The following is a 20,563-nucleotide window of genomic DNA, read 5'->3' as shown; positions in this document are numbered from 1 at the left end:
AATGTAGTGGAAGAAAGATGATAATATCTCCCTCCAAATTGTTGTGGAGTAGAAATATAAAGTAAATGCTCAAGTAAAGTACAAGTCCCTCAAAATTGTACAGTAAGTAGTTAAAGTGTAAAAACTTTGTCAGGGTTTAAACATTTATATCCTGAACGTTATTCCTTTTTTGTCCCACCTAACCTTTGTCAAGATAGAGAGATATTCAGTCTGAGATTTCATGTAAATATATGAAAATATGTGAACCACAACTTCCTACAGAGGTGCCTTTATTTTGAGAAAAAACTAATCCTCTCCAATGTTGTTATGTATGATCTTTTAAAATTTTGAACCTAGAGGAATTTAAAAAAAAAAAAGTAAAATACACCTAATATTTTTAATTACCATGGAGTTTGTATTTTACAAGCGTTAAATTGCACCAATTGACATATTTCTATAGGAGCCCCAGTACTTTGCACCTCATAAGCAGCTCTCGTGTCTGCGTTCTGTGGAGTTTTTCCTGAATGGCATGCCATATGACGACACTTCCACTCTTTGGCAGCACAGCGCCCCCGCAATCAGCGACTGTTAAAAAGTTACAAAACTGAACCAGAAGTCGAACCAGAGGCATAGCAGCATCTGGCACTGTCCTGTGTCTGGTGGAGATAAAAAAAAAAAAAAAGAGTTGGGGGGGTAGGCCATTAGCACTGCTTCCCTTAGTCAACACAGAATAAATAGTTAAAGCTTGTATCATGAATGATTGAAATACCATATGTATCTTTGCAAACCAATATCCTTTATTTTTTTATGTTTAAAAAAGACAATAAAAAAATAATATTATGCATAACAAAGTCCTGTAAGCTGCTCTGTGTTTGCACAGATGCACACACACACCTGCTGTGTGGAAAAAGACCAACTACACTAAAAGTTAAGAGGATTAAACATCAAAGAAATATGAAAATAATGTTGCAATAACAACAATAACAACAGAACTACTGAGCTCTAGCTTTGACAAACAGGAGAACACCCAACACACACACAAACACAAACACACACACACACACACACACACACACACACACACACACACACACACACACACACACACACACACACACACACACACACACACACACTCCCTCCCTCTCTCTGCTAGTCTCTCCCTCCCGCTCTCTCTCCCTCCACCCCCCACTAAAACCCCTCACCTATTTTTGGAAGATGATATGGGGGACCCAGATGTTGCATTTCACTGGCCAATGGTGAGCGGAGAGGGGCTGGATTGGTATGCACTCCCGATGCCCCTTCTTTTAAAAAGCTCCCGTCTCCAACTCAGCAGCTTAAACTCAAAGAGGGGAACGAGCAGCAGCGGCAGCATCACTCACACCTGACACCACTGAAGAGGCTACTCTCAGCTCTGTCTGAAGAATCAACTCTTTTTTTTATTTGATTTAGTTTTTTTTATTATGTCAACTCTGTAGAGGATCAGAGAAAAACAACAATCCCTGTGTGACTGAAGGTGTGGCACCATGTTGGAATTAATTAAGGTGGTGCTCCTTCTGTCTGTCCTGGTTTCAACGGCTCTGGGCCAAGGTAAGAAATCAATTGTTATTATTATTATGTTATTTTTTTTAAAACGCCTTCCAGAAAAAACACTTTTTTATTACAGGAAAATAACTAAATTTAGAGATTCCTGCAAAAAAAACCTACCAATTTCAACATAAATTTGGTTCAGAGTTTCATCCCTGTTGTCATTCTTAGTAAATGACACACTGTACAAACAGAGGGCCGGTGTATGACCGCTCACACATGTACACAACTGACACAACTGTGGAGTTTTCTGAGTTGACGGCATTTCCCCCGAGGATGCCAGAGCAGCAGGACTCTGGCGGTGAGCTCATGTGATAAGGGTGTGTGTTGGCATTATAATGTGTGTGTGTGTGTGTTATTTTATAGACCGCCTCTGTAGTTTCTTAATCTCTCTAGATAAATAAGCAGCATATTTCACCACCAGGCTAATCAAGCGCAGGTGGTGATAGAGGAGGAGGTTAAGAGGAGGAGGAGGTGACGGTGATAGTTCTGCAGGTGACTAAAGGTTACGTTGGCACGCGCTTTGTATTCTCATGGACGATCTGCAGCACAGTCAGCGCCGCTATCAGCGACTAGACGGCGTGAGTATCTCCATGCAGACTCAGAGCTCCGCTGACTTTTACGAGCTCACAAAAAGCCAATTAAAAAGTTCTTTCTCCCTCAATTTAATTCACAGTTTTTACTGTGGCAAGCTGTCAGCTACCATGATGCTCTGCCTCTTCCAGATAATCACAACCACCACTCTTCCTGAATGACACGGCAGGTTTTTTTTCCAGTTTTCACTTTCTGTCCACATCACAGCTGCTCCCTATTAAATTCCCTTTTTTATTTTTTTGGGTTAGAGAAGGGGAGCTCTCCATATCTTGTTGGACTCGGAGGCCTCAGAGTCGTAACTGTCTCGCGAAGGCCTCGTGCCGTTTACTGATGAGTACGCCAAAGACAGTTTGAGGAGAAGGAAGAAAGGTAGATTTATAAACGGTGACACTGAACAGGCGCAGACTGAATGCCGGCCTTTAAACGGATTGTAAAATTATACACTCTGTGGCACGCTCCTTTAAGCGGTACATGCACATCTTGCAGTGAGGTGGAGCGTTTTGTCCTCGCCTCACCCTCGAAAACGCAAGATATAAACCCAGTCACCTTGGAAACGCAAAGAAAAAAAAAAAGCAATAATCGCAAACCAAGCGCCCCAACTCTCCCACCTGCTGGGTTCGTACTAAATGAGAAAATGGAATATAAAAAGGAGGGGTGGGTGGGGGGATAAAGGGTGCAGGTAAAATGACTTTACCGTCCTCTCTTCCCCTCTCAACTTGGCAAGCACATCACTCTTTCCCTTTTTTTTTTTTACTCCCCCCCGTTGCTGCATTCAGTCCACCACTTAAATAATGTCTCCATCCGTCCATTTGTCTTCATCCATTCCACTTTTATTTCTAATCTGCCTCCCTCCGGAATTTCTTCACAAATACTTTCCCCACCTTTCTCCCCCCCCCACTCCATCACCTCTCTCCGTCTATTCCTCCTCCCTCAAACGCTCTCGCCTTGTTCTTTGTCACTCTCTCCACAAACTAAAGAGCTTACAGATTTACGAGCTGTTTTTCCTATTTGAAGGCGGCAGCTGTTGCTGTTGCTGCCCACCGTGGCGTTACCACCTCTTAGCGTAAGCTTCCAGTGCCAAGCCTTTAACCAGAGGACTTCCAATCTCCCCTCTCTTGTTGCACACATGCCAGGCAAAGCTAGGTGGTGTATGCAAGCAGCAGCTGGAGGGCCGTGGTGAGTCAGAGAAAGGGGGCTATAGTTCTCCAGATGCTGACCACTGTCTGCTCCATACAGAGCTGTCTGGCCAGCTGACTTTAAAGACTGGGACACGGATTACAATGGATCAAAGGGGAAAGACGCAAATTCTCATTAATAACAACCTCCGAGGCATTTCACATTTCTTTTTTTATTTCCTTCTATTTATGTGTACATTCAAGTGTGAGTGAGCCAAGATATTATTTATTGCAGGACTAATCAGCCTCTTTTTCATTTGAGCTATTTCCAGCTCCTGGCTCTGTACCTGTGCACAGGTGCAGAGGTACATGCAAGGACTTCCAGACATTTTTTAATGCGGAAATAATTAAAAGCGGCCCAGTTATGTTTTTAATAGCAGCGGGAGAAAATGCTTGAGCGCACAACGCCTTTGTTATACCTTCGGAAATCCTTCAATCACGCGGTTGATTTGCATCATTAGTTAATGTCAGGGACAAAATTGCCGATTTTAATGAGCTACAGATGTTTTTAGGATTCAGACTTGGATTTTTTGGGAAGTTCTTTGTAAAGTACAGAGAGAGATAGAGGCAGAGAGAAAAAACAGACTCTTCTGCAACCGCACACACCTCAGCTGAGGATCTAGCACACACATAAACAGCTTCCATATGACATGGCAAACAGATCGTCACATACACAGGCCCAAACACACACACACACACACACACACACACACACACACACACACACACACACACAAATACATACCCTCACATCACCAAATTCATGCGTGAAATACCGCTGACTTAACCTGGGATGGTGTTTTCAAATCTTCTCCCTTCTTGTACGGATCTGGAATATCATAAACAGGACCCAGACTTTCTATTTAAGCCCTCTCTCTATGCCAACACACATCTGGCACAACCGTGCCGCTCTAATCTGACTGAAACCATTCTGAGTGCAACTTCATGAAGTCCTTTATTTCTCCCCCTCTTCCTCTCCTTAGCAGCTTTTTTATGAGATTCTGGCAAAGTCGGAAAAACTCCCACTCAGAAAGTGCAGCCCGGTCGCCAGGAAAAAAAAAGTTGGCCTTGTACGTTTCTGCAAACCACGGGTACATTGTATGTGGACAATTTTTGCATTCAGTCAGAACAAGTGAGGTAATAAAACGATCATTATTGAAAGTGGTATAATAACGAATGTAACAAGCAAGAAAGTCCAATAAGGCTGGATCAGTCACTGTAACCAAGGAGGTCGCTGTTCGTGTCCAAAGTAAATGTTAACTTTACATTCGTCACTTGACATTGTTATAATTGTTACGTTTACCTTTATCTTTACATAAGAAATTGGCTGTGTTAGTTACATTGTTATGGTTTTACATAACGTCGTACATTACATTGTTACATTACTTTGTTAAGTTTCGTTGTTACAGTTCTTTGTTACGTTACTTTGTTACTTTGTTAGTTTTACGTTGTTACACTTTGTTACTTTGTTACGTTACTTTGTTACTTTACGTTGTTACTTTTTGTTACTTTGTTACTTTGTTACTTTGTTACGTTGTTACGTTACTTACGTTACTTTGTTACGTTACTTTGTTACGTTACTTTGTTACGTTGTTACGTTATTATTTCAACACAAACTCTGATCTTATTCTAACTTTAACCAAGTTATTTTGTTGCCTTAACAAACGTTTTACATTAACAATGTGGCATTGTGCGTTTCTGCATGCGTGATAGGAGGCTGACACATTTGTGGAACTTCTTTTGGTTCAGAAGCGTCGACATTGAACGTATCCATGGTTTGCAGAAACGTACAATGCTGACATTATTTTTATGGCGACTGGTTTGTAAAGTGAAGCAGAGAAAGGCAGTCATTTGCAAAGGTATTTACCTTTGTGTGTGTAGCCTGCTGCCTGGCTGGCTGTTTAAGTACAACGGCTGTATATCAGAATGAGCCACTGTGACGTAAATAGTTAAATCCAAAGATAATCCTCCAAAATAAGAATTGCAGTTGTCACAACAGAGCGGGGAAGAGATCACAATGACTTCAGAGTGGGAAACAGAGTAATCCAGCCATGTTGCTGCCGTAGACGTTCAGGTGTTTGCCATGTGGCTATATGTGGAGCTGAGATGCTAACCAGTCCACAGATGCAGGTCTCCTCTAATATATCAGTGCCACTGTAATGTATCTTGTTACCGTATCCATGGTTTATGAGGGTCACGGTGATGCTAGCTGAGGTTTATAATAACCGTCACGTGGCAGGGTTCATGTCAAAGGTGGAACTGAGAGAGAAAAATGATCTCAATGTGCACTCCACTACATTGGCTGAGAAAAGTCAAAATCGTAAAGAGTTTTGTGTGAGCAAAGACACAAAACCAAACCCACTAAGGTGATACTGTCCTCAATAAAAGAACGACAGCGTCAGTTGTTTCAGCATGTTCTGCAAAACAACAGATGTTTGCATTTAAAGCCCTCTAGTGGCCAAAAGAGCAATGGCAAGAGCAAAGGAGGAAGTAAGGGGATGTTGATTTAGAGCGACAATCTCTGCAGGAGGAGGAGGTCGGGAAGGAGGATCGATGGGTCAACTAACCATCGGACACGTTAGACGGATGTCCGCTTAACGTTTCTAACTGACAGTCAACATTGTTTAGGCCAAGAACGTTCTGTAACCTTAACCACCTGTTTATCCAGCGTGATCTCATCCCTACTCATCACATTTTAATGCTTTTGCAGAAACCCCCAAAGTGAGTAGCCTTACGTCTAATAATGATGCCGATGGGTTTACACTGTACTGTTTTTTTGTATTGTTACTTGAAAGCCCGGTTCGTCTCATATAGGGTGCCAACAGGGTGCCCTGTGCTTCGGTGAAGGTCCCTCAACCGGACTCATTTTCCAACAAGGCCTCCAAATTAAAAGATGTTGTCTATGCCTTCTAGAAGAAAACATGAAAGCTTTTCTCCTGATCTGATGGTTTGGTTGAGTTTAGGAACAATAACAACTAGGTTAGGTTTAGGGGAAAACCTAACCTTTGTGTTTGAATAAGTCCTGTTAAGGTTAGGTGGAGCTTCGCCGTCATGGTAACAGTAATAAACACGAGGTTAAGATTAAGGGAACAGTTGTAGTCATGTTTTCCAAGAAAACTCCCAAGCCGACTTGGGTTAGAAACAGAAAACAAACAGCAGTCCCGTGTTAAAATCCAATTTTTTTGTTGACCTGTTCTAAACCACACCGACCTCGTCCCTTTCCATCTCTAACAACATCACCTGACTTCTTTCTTTGCTCTCTTGTACTGTAACTCCTACAGCTGCAAGAGTAGAGGGCTTTTTTACTTTTAAGTTTGTTGTTTTGGGGCACTTGCTGAGATGATGACAGTGTCTCATTCCAACCCAAATCACGAAGTTTCCTCAAACCTAACCAAATTGTCTTTGCAGCAAAACCCGACCAAACCTTTACTGAAGAACGCTCACATCATAAAATAGATCGATTTGTAACATCTGGCACTGACAGACACTGTGATAACAAATTTTGTTGAGGATTTGTTCAAATTACCTGTCAAAAAGTCAAAAATTGTGAAGAAAGCTGTGTCAGCAAAAGCACAAAACCCAACGCACACAGAGCACATGAACAAGGAGCAACCAGATAAAGTGTACCAGCGGAGCGCTTCAGGGTGGATTATTGAGGAAATCATAAAGTCTAACCTCGCTCCCTCTGGCTTGAATAAACCTTCCCTCTTGATGAGGTGAATTCCATCACATGCCAGCTGTATGAAGCAGTGCCCCAATAAAATCTCCCAGCTTTTAAAATTCATAAAGTGTTAACATACTCCTCAGAGGCACAATAAGCTCAGTGAGTCCGCGAGGGGAATCGGGCCAGTTCACACCGGCCATGCCTGAGGTCACCAACCGAACGTTTGGGTTTCCTCTTTTAACTTTCCAAAAAACGTTTATCACTTCATAAAACTCGAAGGATCATTTCTGCTATTTTGTTTTCCTTGTCGAAACATCTTGAAATGATAATCAGGAGCTGAATAGTTGTGCTGTGAATTCTCTTTGTTTTGGTGTGAGCGAAGGACGAAATGTTGTGTAACCAGAGCAGGAATACAGCGTTGTAATATCTTGGAAATAAATGGATGCCCTTTAGAGTGTGTGGAGGGTAATTCATTAACCGCCCCAATTGGAAGCCAGCATTAATTAAATGAAACAAAAGGGTTGTTTGTGTTCCCTCACCACATAATTTTCCTCAGAAAAGTTTTCAGAAAGAGAAAAACTGGCAGAAAAACCTGTCAAAATGTAATCAAGACGGGCACAGGATCCAGGAGACAAAAGGAGAAGAGTGGAAAAACTATTTGATTTGATTTACTAAACCAAACCTGCGAGCAGAGCCACATCTGCCCAGCAGATCAGTTTGAAAGCATTTGCTTCTGTTTGCCCAGCTATTCCAGTGTATCAGAGAGTCAAAGCCGATATGGAAACCTATCAATGGTTTTTAAAGCCAGGGGGCATAAAAAACAAACTAACAGCTAAGAGGATCAGCTGACTCTTTATGTTACTCCTAAAACTTATGTAATAAATTTTTCTGGGACGGTGGATCTTTGTTCTGTTGAGCTGCTACCCTTCTTTGCAAAATCTATCAAAAGGGGTGAGAAGAAATGTGCTGGCAGGACAATAAAGAGTCGAAGTGAGCCGTAAAAAACCAGTGGGGACTGGGATCAATACTGGCCTCTTTGCTGGGAGTCTCTGCTCATAAACTCAGTGGTGTGTCTCCGAAAATGCAAACTGCTTGCACCTATTACACACACAAACAAACACACACACACACACACACACACAAACACACACACAGACTTCACAAGACTTCACGTTTTGTTTCTGTCACGCACCATGACATTTATTTTCTCTACGTTCGGTCCAAGTGAAACTCAGAGATGAAAATGTCAAGCAAACAACTGACTGTTTTTGAAAACACCAAAAAAGAAAAAACTGTCGGAAAAGGATTTATTAAACTTCACAGCAGGAAGGAAAACATATCATACTGCATGTTTAATAATTCAAAAAGACACATTTACATTGAGGTGCCAGGTCGAATATCTTCCTCTTTCTAATAACAGGAAACATTTGCTTTCATCTTGTTTCCCCACTGTTGTGCTGTTGTGTGCATGAAAAGTGATAATGATGTAAGAATGACTCTGTGATACAGGCATGCTGTATATGTGTGCATAGTATGTGTGTATACATCCTGATCATATATCATTCAAATCAAAAAAGAAATCTGTGTGTGTGTGTGTGTGTGTGTGTGTGTGTGTGTGTGTGTGTGTGTGTGTGTGTGTGTGTGTGTGTGTGTGTGTGTGTGTGTGTGTGTGTGTGTGTGTGTGTGCTGTGAGAGGTGATGGAGCGAGTTGAAGTGAAGCTCTCTGGTTCGGCCGATGGTGAACAGATGACTGCATGGCCTGATCTGTCACAGCTGGAGCTTGATTAGCATCCTCAACAGCAGCTGCTTGTTGATGGATCAAGAGGAGACGGGAGGACTGGAGGAGGACAAGCAGACGGGGGTGGGGGGTCAATTAGCTGATGGATGAAAAGACGTATGATAGAGAGCATGGGGGAGATGATGTATGGAGAGGATATTCCTCAGTTTGGATGAAGAGTGGGAGGTTTGTAGTCAAAGCAGGAGGAGAAGGAGAAAAATCTAGATTGATTAAAACTTGCAAGAGAAGAAAAAAGTGGACCAAGTAATTGCCATTTTTAGTTTAAGTTGTTCATAAAGTCTTTGTTTCAGCGCATGAAAAGGTCAAAAGGCCTGACTTCAATTAAGTGGGAAAAAAACGGAGGGAATAAAAAGGTAAGAGGGAAGGAGAGTAATTAAAAGAGCCTTCATGCCGGGAAGGAAAAGCAAGACGTGATCAGACTGTGTGAGTGTGTGTGTGTGTGTGTGTGTGTGTGTGTGTGTGTGTGTGTGTGTGTGTGTGTGTGTGGTTGCCAGGATTGTGTGTGTACATTCAAACGTTGGGATAAATTGCTGCGAAACATTAAGGCACTATATGCTAAAAAGTTAAATCAATTGATCTGATTAAATTAACTTTGTTACCGTTTTTTTCCATTTTGGTGCTGAAAAAAAACTAACTAAATTTCAATAAAATTTTAACCTAGAAAATGCACTTGACTGGCGGACAGCAGGATAAGAGGAGGTGGACTCTGTGTTTACATCACGATGCTTGCTGCTCAAACACAGTCAGAGTCGTTGAACAATGTCAGCCATATTATCTGCCCAGATGATTTTTTTTGTTGCTGCTGTTTGTCGTGTGTTTGTTGTGTTACAAATGGGCTACAACTGATTCAGGGATGTTGTGCATCCCTGTGTTGCATAATGACAATAAATGATCCTCGAACCTTTAATTATTAGTTGAAAATGGAAACAGGAAGGGGGATGATTCCATGGAAATAGAGACATTGCCACCATTGTGGGGTATGACAGAAAGTCAAGTGAGTAAGAAAGAAAGAAGAAAACTGTAATAAAACTGAAGCGTGGTGCTAACCAGTTATCTGCAGAAGAAAAGATGATAGATTTCCAACAACAGCTTAAATATTGAGACCACAGTAAATAACAGTGGACTACTTCCAGCAGCGGAGGGTTTTATCAGCCTACGGACGACAGTTGCAAATTGAGGCGGACTCAGCAGATTATGTGCAAATGCAAACTGGAGTAACATGAAGTTTACAAAAGTTTACACAACGACAGAGAGGAGGTGAGTGTGTTTTATTTTTTTTTTTTTTTTTATAAATATGTGTTGTTTAATTTAATAACACTGTAGCACTCCATGCTCTGCGAATTTGACTGTATTACCACCTTTTTTATCCGTTCAGAGTCAATACCGGATATGGGCCAACGTGCAAACATCTGAGTCGTCACCATAGCAACCTTCTACTGTTACTGATATGTTTCAAAGCCCAAATTAGTATTAGTATTAGTATTATAAATAACAAGCTCCGCAAAAAATTGTCTGTGGTCAATTTTAACATGTTTGTTTAATTAAAATGACTTAAATGTAAATGAAGATTAAATCTGTCCATTTGTTTCAGGTTCATGGTGTATCTCTGGATATTATGATGAAGGGACTCCTGATTGGACAGAAATGAAATCCTGCATGATGCTGTTCATCTTGAAATCTTCAACATGGCTGTGGTGGTAGAGGAGACGGTTGTTTCTTCATAACCTCTCAAGGCTGAATGTTGGCCAAGATTTATATTAAAATCTCAAACATTTACTTGGAGGAAACCTTTTTCATTTTGCACTGTTGAGCATTGACTAGAGGCGGAAATGGCACTCATGCTTGTTCTTGTTGCATGTAGAAAAAAGATTGCAATGTTTTTATTTTGAATGTGTATTAGGAATCTTTGACATTAAGCTGCAGTTAATTGTATGAGTTGTAACTGCTTTCATTACTTAAACATTCACCTCTCCACTCAATGTTAAACAATGTAACAAAAGGCAATGTTAAAGTCATTTTTCTTGGTCAAATAAATTGTATATCTTTTGAACAGATGAATTGTAAGTTGATTCAGTGTGAAGTTTGAGGAAATCGGAAAACTCGCCATTATAAGTCAAGACATGGAATAAAGTTGAAATAATATAATAATATTTGTCCACTTAACTTGAAATGGCAGTTGGTATGATTGTAGTAGAAATGTTCTTAACTTGAAATTGTGTGAAATTCTATGTTTTTCAAGATAAAAGGTTTTTTTTAACAGATAATGTAACATGATTGTTTTAACTCAGATTATCAAGTGTAGGCCACAAATGATCATAAATTAAACAACTTCTATAACTTAAATTTTGTTTCAACTTTAAAAAATATTTTCAAGTTGAGCTTCCTCAGGTTTTTTAGGCAGCAAGTTTTACAGACTTCAAATGTATTAGTATGGCTTCATGCATGAATTCAAGGACACACTGTAAACTGTAGGATTCGATAAAATAGCCTGTGTGTGTGTGTTGCTTAATATCCAGATGTTTTTCTCCCTGTGTGCAGGACCTGTGAGGACCAGGAGCCAGTCAGACCGGAGCAGGAGAGTGGCCCTCAACACGTTCACTGACACACAGACAACAGGTACTGAACCCATCAGCAGTGATATTCAGAGCAGGTTGTATGTTTGTGGTTTTCCAACTGTGAGAGTCGAAGGGGGAAGTCCCTGAGGGAAAGATGTGTGAGATGAAAGGGACAAGAATTTGGTTATTGTAGCTTTTCCTGCTTCTTTTTTTATGGAAGAAAAGAGCAGCAGTATTGGTCGGTCCAGATTGTTGTCTCATCACCAAATAACTTAATCAGAGTTATGCATTACTTTGGAAACGAAATAAATAATCAGTTTGTTGCTAATACATTTTTTTGTTCTGAATCCCTCTTGTGTCTCCTGAGGAAGTGCTCAAGTTTCAGAACATGCAGCAGACTAAAAAACTAGACAATATGCCTCATCAGTCAAACCATGAGTCTTGGAAATAACCTGGACAATGCAAAGCTCCCCGGGGTGCATGAAGTCAGTTTCAAATCGCGGTAGCAGACCTCCTCTTAAAGTCTCTAACGCATCCCTGCTGTTTTCCTCCCTCTTGATTTTCCTTGGTTCTGACCCATGTCTCCCCTATATGTAAAACCAGCTCCAATCCCCCCCTATCCTGAGAATTGTTTTCTATTCTATTCTAACCCCTTCATTCTTTTGATTTTCATCCATGTCTCCCACTTCAGGCGTGACAGAGTGGACGTCTTGGTTCAACATCGACCATCCTGGAGGGAATGGAGACTACGAGCGCCTGGAGGCGATCCGTTTCTATTACAGGGAGAGGGTTTGCGCTCGGCCCGTGGCCATGGAGGCTCGCACTACAGACTGGGTGGCAGCGGCAGACACCGGGGAAGTGTTCCACTCCAGTCTGGAGAAGGGCTTCTGGTGCATTAACAGGGAACAGCCCCAGGGCCGCATCTGCTCCAACTACCATGTCCGCTTCCAGTGTCCCCCAGGTAGCTCTGAGAACGGCAGATCAGGACTCTGCGAGCTGTCACTTTATAGACATGAACATACAATCAAACACATGCATGAATACACATTTCGCATGCATGTAAGCACTGAAGGAGTCATCCTCAATTAATGCTCTTAAGTAATGTTAAATAATGTATTTATCTTCTAAATCTGCAGGCAAACAGCAGCACATAATAGCAGCTTTGCTCAGGATGTCTCACTCCCTTCTTCAATGTGTGTCTCCAGTGCAGAGCTACTGGACCGATTGGAGTGAGTGGGGTCACTGTTCAACCACGGTCTGTAACGACGTAGGCATCCAGGTCCGCTCTAGGAAATGTGTGAACACTCAGCCCATGCCTCTCCTGCTGGTGCCAGCGTGCCTCGGGCACCACTCAGAGAGGAGGGAGTGCTCCAACCCGCCTTGTGCCGGTGAGAATCACAAGATTTAGCAGAACCTAATTTGCCGGTACCTCTTAAATTATTCAGTGCAATGGAATTGCATGTAGAATAACAATCAGTAGGGTTAGGGGGGGTGAATAAAATACCATATTGCTTTGTACAGCTATGTAAAATCAATCTAGTGCACTGTAGAATAAATGTCAATATGACTCAAATATGCTTACATGAGGAATAACATAACATTTTGAATACATTTTTCTTTTATATATAATTGTTAAAGCTAAGTAATAACATCAAAAACTGTAGCTTTGGTATTTATTCTGACATTTAAAATGCCTACGTGCCATTATCTGCTGTACGGTGTCATCCAGCACCCTCTAGAGCAGAACTTTGTATATGTTCAAGTGTTCTGGATTGAGCTTCTTGTAATCAGCAATCTTCCACTTGCAGCTACTTAATCAGCTTTCTTGTACTTTTTATACCCACAATACTGTATAATTGCACTATTTATTAACTGATAATTAATTCCACATGCATAATAGAGTTAACAGCTCTCATTAGACCACTTTGTTTGAAAGTTTGAATGATGGAGTTCATGAAAAGATTAATCAAGAGTTTTAAAAGAAAAAACTAATGCAATACTTGTTTAATTTCAATCTCACATCATTCCCGTCTCTCTCTCTCTCTCTGTTCGATCAGCCAAGTGGGGTCCGTGGGGTCGGTGGGGGACGTGTTCAGCGACCTGTGGTGGTGGTCGCAGGATACGGAGGAGGAACTGTGAGAGGCCCTCAGAGTCAGTTCATTGTACTGGGCGGCCTGCTGAAATACAGAAGTGTGGGAAGAGTCCATGCCCAGGTACTTTATGTCGACTCTAGGCTGTTAAACCTGTGATATCTTCCCTTTATATGTGTGTGTTTGTGCTCATGTATCTGTCTTTCCCCCCCCAACAGCCAAATGTCAGCTCGTGTGCACCGAGGGCCGCCCCAGTGAGGACTGCAGCCGCTGTACGTGTGACGACCACGTTCTGCACGGAGAAGTCCGCAGTGTGACTGGTGTTCCTGTAGCAGAAGCCTGGGTGGCACTGGACAGCCAGCCCAAGGTGATCCGTGCCCTCACAGATGCCAAAGGTCAGTTCAGGCTCACGGGAATCTGCTCCTCCAGCTCCACCTTGATCTCCATCAGGAAGGAGAAGTTTGCCCCGATCTCCATCCCCACCTCCAGTAACAGCACAGGGTTGTCCTGGGTACGAGCCGTCCTCAAATCAGCCGGTGAGTTCTAATAAAAAAGATTACATATGAAAAAAACTTTTGTTATTGATGTCTGTTGCTTTCAATCCAACCAAACACAAAGCATGTATAATATAGCAACAATAGAAGATATTGTTGGCTATTTCTTAAAAGAACTATTTCCATTTACAAGAAGGAGTTTCTTGATTTCCTTTATCATCAGTCTACAGAGCCAGTAAATCCTCCGGTCTCATTCACTGACTGTAGAAAACAGGAAATTGTCAAAGCTGCAACATAAACAGTCTGGCCTATTGTAGGACTTCACATTGTCTGGAGCACTTACTTGCTTGATTGCATGGAAACCAAATAAAAATAACCCAGTTCTGCTTTTTGAAAAAGTAATCCCCCACACAATCATTTTTCATAAGCACAAGGACCAATGTGAGAATAAAGTGCAATGTCCGAGTTTTATGAGGTCTCAAAACTCTGCGGTAACATCCACAACAGTCAGAGGAAGGTCTTGAGGGTTTGCTTCTTTTTCTGCTTTCCACAGAAAAGCCGTACATTGTGAAGCACCCGGAGGACAAAGTGCGTTATGAGGGAGGACGGGTGATGTTTTGCTGCAAGGCAACGGGATCGCCAACACCTGACAAATACTACTGGTGAGAGGAATTCTAGTGCTGGCGTTTCATTAAACACAGATTTAGAGTTCCCTACATTTATTTTTATTAAAGTGCCATTAATCAGTTACATGTTTTGGTCTTCAATAGGTCCTGAGAATAATCTTTCTTATGCTGCCAATAACTCCCAACAGTCAGTGGCTGTATGCAGTCTATGTGTTGTTATTTGGCAGGTAGCGTACGTGCCATACAGTAGGTATTTAATTAAAGCCTTTTTGGCTGAAATTATTTGCTTGCTGCAGAGGAAAGACAAGATTGATGAGAGCAGTGAGACTGAACCAAAACAGTAAAGTTGCTGAATCATGGGTTTTGCAACCACTTTTTTTTTCCTTTGAGAGACATTTGACAAATAGAGAGCTATTCATAGCTCCAAGTTGTACACTTTTATGGTCCATTAATAACATTTCAGCCACTGCAGTCATCGCTTCTATTACAGTCCCGCCATAGACGAGGGGCTTTTTGTGTTTCGTTGTGTATACTTTTGTTAGTGTTACAGCGTCACTGATGTAGTCAAACTTGAAAGCAGCATTACTTGTTTGATTGACAGCTAATTGCTAAAAAATAATTTGTGTCAGAAGGAGGTGGGATGTTTGTGAATTTAAGTGACTTTGTTTCATAAAATGTAAGTATATATTCTTTATACCTTAAGCGAGCCACTCAAACGGGTAACGAGCTACTGGTAGCTACTTATTTGGGACCACTGTGCTTAATAAAGCTGAAAGGAACTGCTGAGTCGGGTGAAATTAATCCATGGATTCATCACTACAAGAAAGCCAACTCACATTACACATAGCTATTTGATCCATATTAATATAAATTATGAATCAGTGCAGCTGTAAATGTCAAATCTCAGTTTTAGGATAAATTGCATATTTTGAGATTTGAGTGGAACCATCATCAACATTTTACATATTTTAATATATTATGGTATAAATCTACCAACAAAATCTCTTAATTTCTTTAACTATTTCTTAAGGTACCACAATGGGACTCTTATGGACAGGAAGGTCTTCAAGTATGAAGAGGACCTTGTACTGTGGAACCTGAAGCCGGAGCAGTCTGGATATTACTTCTGCAAGACCAGCAGCTCTGCAGGCAGCATCAAGTCCTCTCCAGCCCTCCTCACTGTAATCGGTAAAGTTTGGATGTTTCCACTTAAGCATGCACACAGTCACATAAACCAGTATACCACTTTAATCTGCTGGTTTGTGGGCAGTTTTGATGACACATCAGAAAAGGGGGGGTATTCTTTTTATTTGGTTCTCACAGTCAAAACGAAACAAAAGCTCCCTTCTAGTCAGTGGCACAGTGATGTAATGTGAACCGTAATTCATCATCATAAGTCTGGAAAGAAAGTAATTGACTGTGAAGATAGCGGCACATAAGGATTATTGCTCAGGATGGCTGCTATCCCAGTGCGTTTGACAATGATGTGTTCAGTCAAAGTTCTGCACCAGATTCATGTAAAACCGCTGACAAAAAGCAAACAACCACAATTTATTTTACTGGATAAAAAGCAGCTGCCTCGGAGCTTGCATATACAATTTAAGAGGAATGTCAGTGCCAAGCTCCAACCGAGTCATCCATGAGCCATGTCCACGCATAAAGAAGATTCAAACAAAACCACAGTGTCTTACAACTTGAGGGAGAGAGAAAAAGTCAGTTGATAGAATGTCTGTCATTTGGGGAAAAAACATTTAATTATAGACAAAAAAGAAGGAAATAAAACTATCAGGGCTGGCACAATGTGGCTGTTTTTTTAGAGCATTAGGTTTTTATTATGTTGACATTGGTTGAAGCCACGGCTTCCTAAGCTGGGATGCTTTATTGTGTGAGATGACTCTGGACACTGTAAAAACCACAAACACAATTTCTCCAGAACACTCGGTGTTGAGGTGAAATCCAAGCTTGTCAATAAATCCTGTTTCTTTTCTCTCTCTGAGTCTACGATGACGCATAGAGTATCCATTTCTACATCCGCGTGGGCGAGCTACACATTGCTTCTATCCTTCAGGTGCTTGTTAGCTAAGACACAGGTTAACAAAACAGCGTTTTCATGGAAGAGTGCTAAAGTAATCCATCCAACGCCACAGACAAATCCTTGCACTCCAAAAAGTAATTATGACAGGAGACGCTGTATGTGTGCAGGGCAACACCTGCTTCTCAGAGCAGGATGAAAAACTCTTGCTCCTTCTAACACAGCAGTTCTTCTCACATTTCAAATTATGCAGAAGTTAAAGTTGATTTCTCATAAAATGTTTTAACCACAGTTCATACAGCCGACCAAGAGTTCTATAATTTGTCATCAAAGGAAACTCGAAGCCCTTTTGGTAAAGTCATCAGCAGTACATTAATGATATTTCATACGAATCGCACTGCTCCAAGTTATGGACTTTCTTGGGAGATTGGGATCTTAACAAGGCTACTTGACTATAAATTCAACCATGATATCATGCGCATTGAATATTCTGCCAATGTCTGGGTGAACACTAATTCTTTCTTTCCAACTCCCATCTGGATGGTTGGTAAATAAATGTTCTCTTCAACTTCATGACTAATTACCTTTTCATGCACCTTTCAACATTCAACTTGGCCACTGGCAGGTACTCTCAGGCCATGCAGACACAGTGTGTGCGTATGAATAAATTATGTGTGAATGTGAAAAAGGCAGAAATAATATCTTTCAAATACTCAGTTGGCAGGTTCCAATTTATTCACTATACACATGTCCAATTCCACTCATGCAGTAATGTATAATTATCGAGTTCCCTGCGATTTTATAATTACACTCAAGCAGATTTGACAGGCTTTTAAGATCTTACAGAAAGTACAACTTTTAACAGTTCCTTCTTCATCATGGCAAGTATGTTCATTTTTGCACTTAGAAAAAGCCTTTTATGTTTTATGTACATCAGATTACTGATTTTATCTTTTTTATGTGTCGTGTCACCACCAGCCTAATGTAATTTATCGTCTTTTTCACAGCAAAAGGAAAGCCAGCGTGCAATTCCACGCCTGAAACGCACCTCATCAGACTGCCGATGGACTGCGTTCAACCCGGGACTGACTCCATGCACTACAACGCTGGACGCTGCCCTTACAACAAATGCGCCGGCTCCCTAGACTTTGATATGCGCTGCAGAGACGATACCGGGTTCTGCTGCGGGGTCCAAAACACGGAGAGCCGAATCATCGACTGTGGGAGCTACAGCCTCCCTATCCGCGCTGTGACTCACTGCAGCTGTCAGAAGTGTCTGCAGCCCACCGTACTGGTTCGTGGCAGAGTGGTCACAGCTGACAACGATGAGCCTCTGCGTTTCGGGCACATCTACATTGGTAAAGAGAGGGCCGGCACCACTGGATACCAAGGAGGGTTCACGTTGCAAATTCCTCCTGATACACAGAGATTAGTGGTCAATTTTGTTGACCCCACTGAGAAGTTTCTCGACACTCCTAAGGTGTTCATCCTCGATAAGAAAGGGGGTTCCATCTACCACAATGTGAAGGTGATGAGAAAGAAGACACCAATTGACATCAATGCAGGAGAGACCAACTCCATTGACCTTGGAGAAATTGAAGGCGAAGACCCCATTGGTCAGTTGGTTATTCCTCCCAACTCCTTCCACAAGGACAACGGAGAAATCTATGAGGGAACTGTGAAAGCCAGCGTCACATTCATTGACCCAAGAAATATCACCACGGCGGCCGCAGCCCCTGGCGATCTCAACTTTGTGGACGGTGAGGGCGACATGCTCCCTCTGAGGACCTATGGCATGTTCTCGGTGGACTTCAGAGATGAGACCAACAAGGAGGTACTCGGAGCTGGAGCTGTTCAAGTTCTCCTCGACACGCAGCACGTCAAGATGCCCGAGCACATTCCCAAAATGAAACTGTGGTCTCTCAACCCGGACACGGGAGTCTGGGAAGAGGAGAGTGACTTCTCCTACACCAGGACGACTGCTGGCGGTCATGGGCGGAGCAAACGAGAGGAACGCACGTTCCTCATAGGCAACATGGAGATCAGAGAACGGAGGCTCTTCAATCTAGACGTGCCTGAAAACAGACGCTGCTACGTCAAAGTCCGTGCCTACATGAGCGACAAGTTCCTATCTAGTGAACAGCTGGAGGGCGTTGTGATCAGCTTGATAAATCTGGAACCTAAACCTGGATATTCCTCTAATCCGAGGGCATGGGGCCGCTTTGACAGCGTCATAACCGGATCCAACGGAGCTTGTTTACCAGCTTTCTGTGACGCCCAAAGGCCAGATGCTTACACAGCTTACGTCACTGCAATGATGGGTGGAGAAGAACTGGAGGCAGCTCCCTCCTCGCCCAAAATGAATCCAAACATCATAGGAGTGTCCCAGCCTTATCTGGATAAAATAGACTACCAGCGCTCAGACCACGATGATCCGGCTCTGAAGAAAACGGCCTTCAAAATCAACTTGGCAAAGCCTAACCAAAATAATTTTGATGAGACCAATGGGCCAATATATCCGTATCAGAATTTATTAAGTTGTGAAAATGCCCCCACTGATGCAAATCATTTCAGATTCTTCAGAGTGGAAAAGGACAAGTACGAATACAACGTTGTTCCCTTTGAGGAGAACGATTTGACGACCTGGATGGGAGACTACCTCTCCTGGTGGCCTAATCCCCAGGAGTTCAGAGCATGCTTCATTAAGGTCAAGATCATTGGGCAGAAGGAAGTGATGGTCAGGTCGAGGAATCTCGGGGGAACGCACCGAGAAACAAAAGGCAAACTTTACGGCATACGAGACATCCGCAGCACCCGGGACATGCGAGAAGCCAACACCTCAGCGGCCTGTCTAGAGTTCAAATGCAGCGGCATGTTGTTCGATCAAGCTGAGGTAGACAGATCTATCATATCTGTGCTTCCACAGGGGAACTGTCGCAGGACCAGCACCAACAGCCTCCTCCAAGAGTACCTGATCAAACATCCACCAGTGGCTCAAAACAACGAGTCCCATGGATTCACCATGCTGGCCCCCGTGGATCCTTTGGGACACAACTACGGCATCTACACAGTCACAGACCAGAACCCCAGGGTGGCCAAGGAGATCGCTATTGGCCGCTGCTTTGAAGGCACCTCGGATGGTTTCTCCAGGGAGATGAAGACGGACTCTGGAGTGGCGCTGACCTTCAGCTGTCCAGAGAGGAAAATTAACAGGGAGAGCCTTTTCCAACGCCTGCAGACCAACCCGGCTCAGACTCTGTCGCAGATGGCGAGGAGCATGAGGGAGTCGGACGGTATGGAGGTGCAGGGATTATCGACCCGGGTGGTGGCCTATCCTTCAGAGCAGCAGGGCAGGACCCAGAGTCGCAGAGTCACCTCCACAACCAGAAGAAGAGTGCCCATGCGCACGCAGCAACGGCAATAGATGTTTCAAGGTAGGAAGGTTTAATCAAGATAATTTGATGTCTCTTTACATTGACAGTTATGTTGTATTGATTTAAACGTCCCTTTCTTTTTCATTTCTAGCTCTTCCGTCAAGATCGGTATGACGACGTTGAATCAAGGAAGTAAAAGTTGCCCATCTGTTGATGAGTATGAACTCCCTCTTGACTATGGAAACCACCAAACGGAGGCGGACAGTAATTGAGCAAAATCAATGGGTGGTTGAAGATATTCATTAGACGTACTTGAAGGGTTTGATATATTCATTTCTTCCTTCCCTCTGAAAAGACATGCATCATTTGAGTGTGTGTAGCGTGGTGACTGGCATTTACTTAATTAGCTTTGGTCTAATTTTATGTATGAGCAGACTAAATTGACATTTTAGAATGTAACTTTTATAGTTTGAATTTGTGGCATTTTTTTTTATTTCATTTTTTTGTGGCAGACGTCTCAGAGTCTCAGAGTTGCAATTAAAACATTTCAAAACTTGAAATATTATGCCAGGCCCCAAACACTTCATAATTAGCC

At 42.3% G+C, this 20,563-nt stretch overlaps 1 protein-coding gene across 1 annotated transcript; it reads left to right on the top strand.

The window, feature by feature from the left end:
• The first annotated feature begins 1,505 nt into the window (after positions 1–1,505).
• cilp2 (cartilage intermediate layer protein 2) lies at positions 1,506–20,172 on the top strand. The gene is made up of 10 exons (XM_054603353.1): positions 1,506–1,569; positions 11,336–11,413; positions 12,044–12,313; positions 12,558–12,740; positions 13,410–13,565; positions 13,661–13,978; positions 14,490–14,598; positions 15,593–15,750; positions 17,602–20,028; positions 20,120–20,172. The coding sequence occupies exons 1-9, from the start codon at positions 1,506–1,508 to the stop codon at positions 20,016–20,018; spliced, it is 3,753 nt and encodes a 1,250-aa protein (XP_054459328.1). The 3' UTR covers positions 20,019–20,028; positions 20,120–20,172.
• The last annotated feature ends 391 nt before the right edge of the window (positions 20,173–20,563 follow it).

This window comes from Anoplopoma fimbria, chromosome 8, assembly GCF_027596085.1.
Source record: "Anoplopoma fimbria isolate UVic2021 breed Golden Eagle Sablefish chromosome 8, Afim_UVic_2022, whole genome shotgun sequence".
NCBI classification, from domain to species: Eukaryota; Metazoa; Chordata; class Actinopteri; order Perciformes; family Anoplopomatidae; genus Anoplopoma; species Anoplopoma fimbria.
This window is presented reverse-complemented; position numbering and strand designations above follow the sequence as displayed.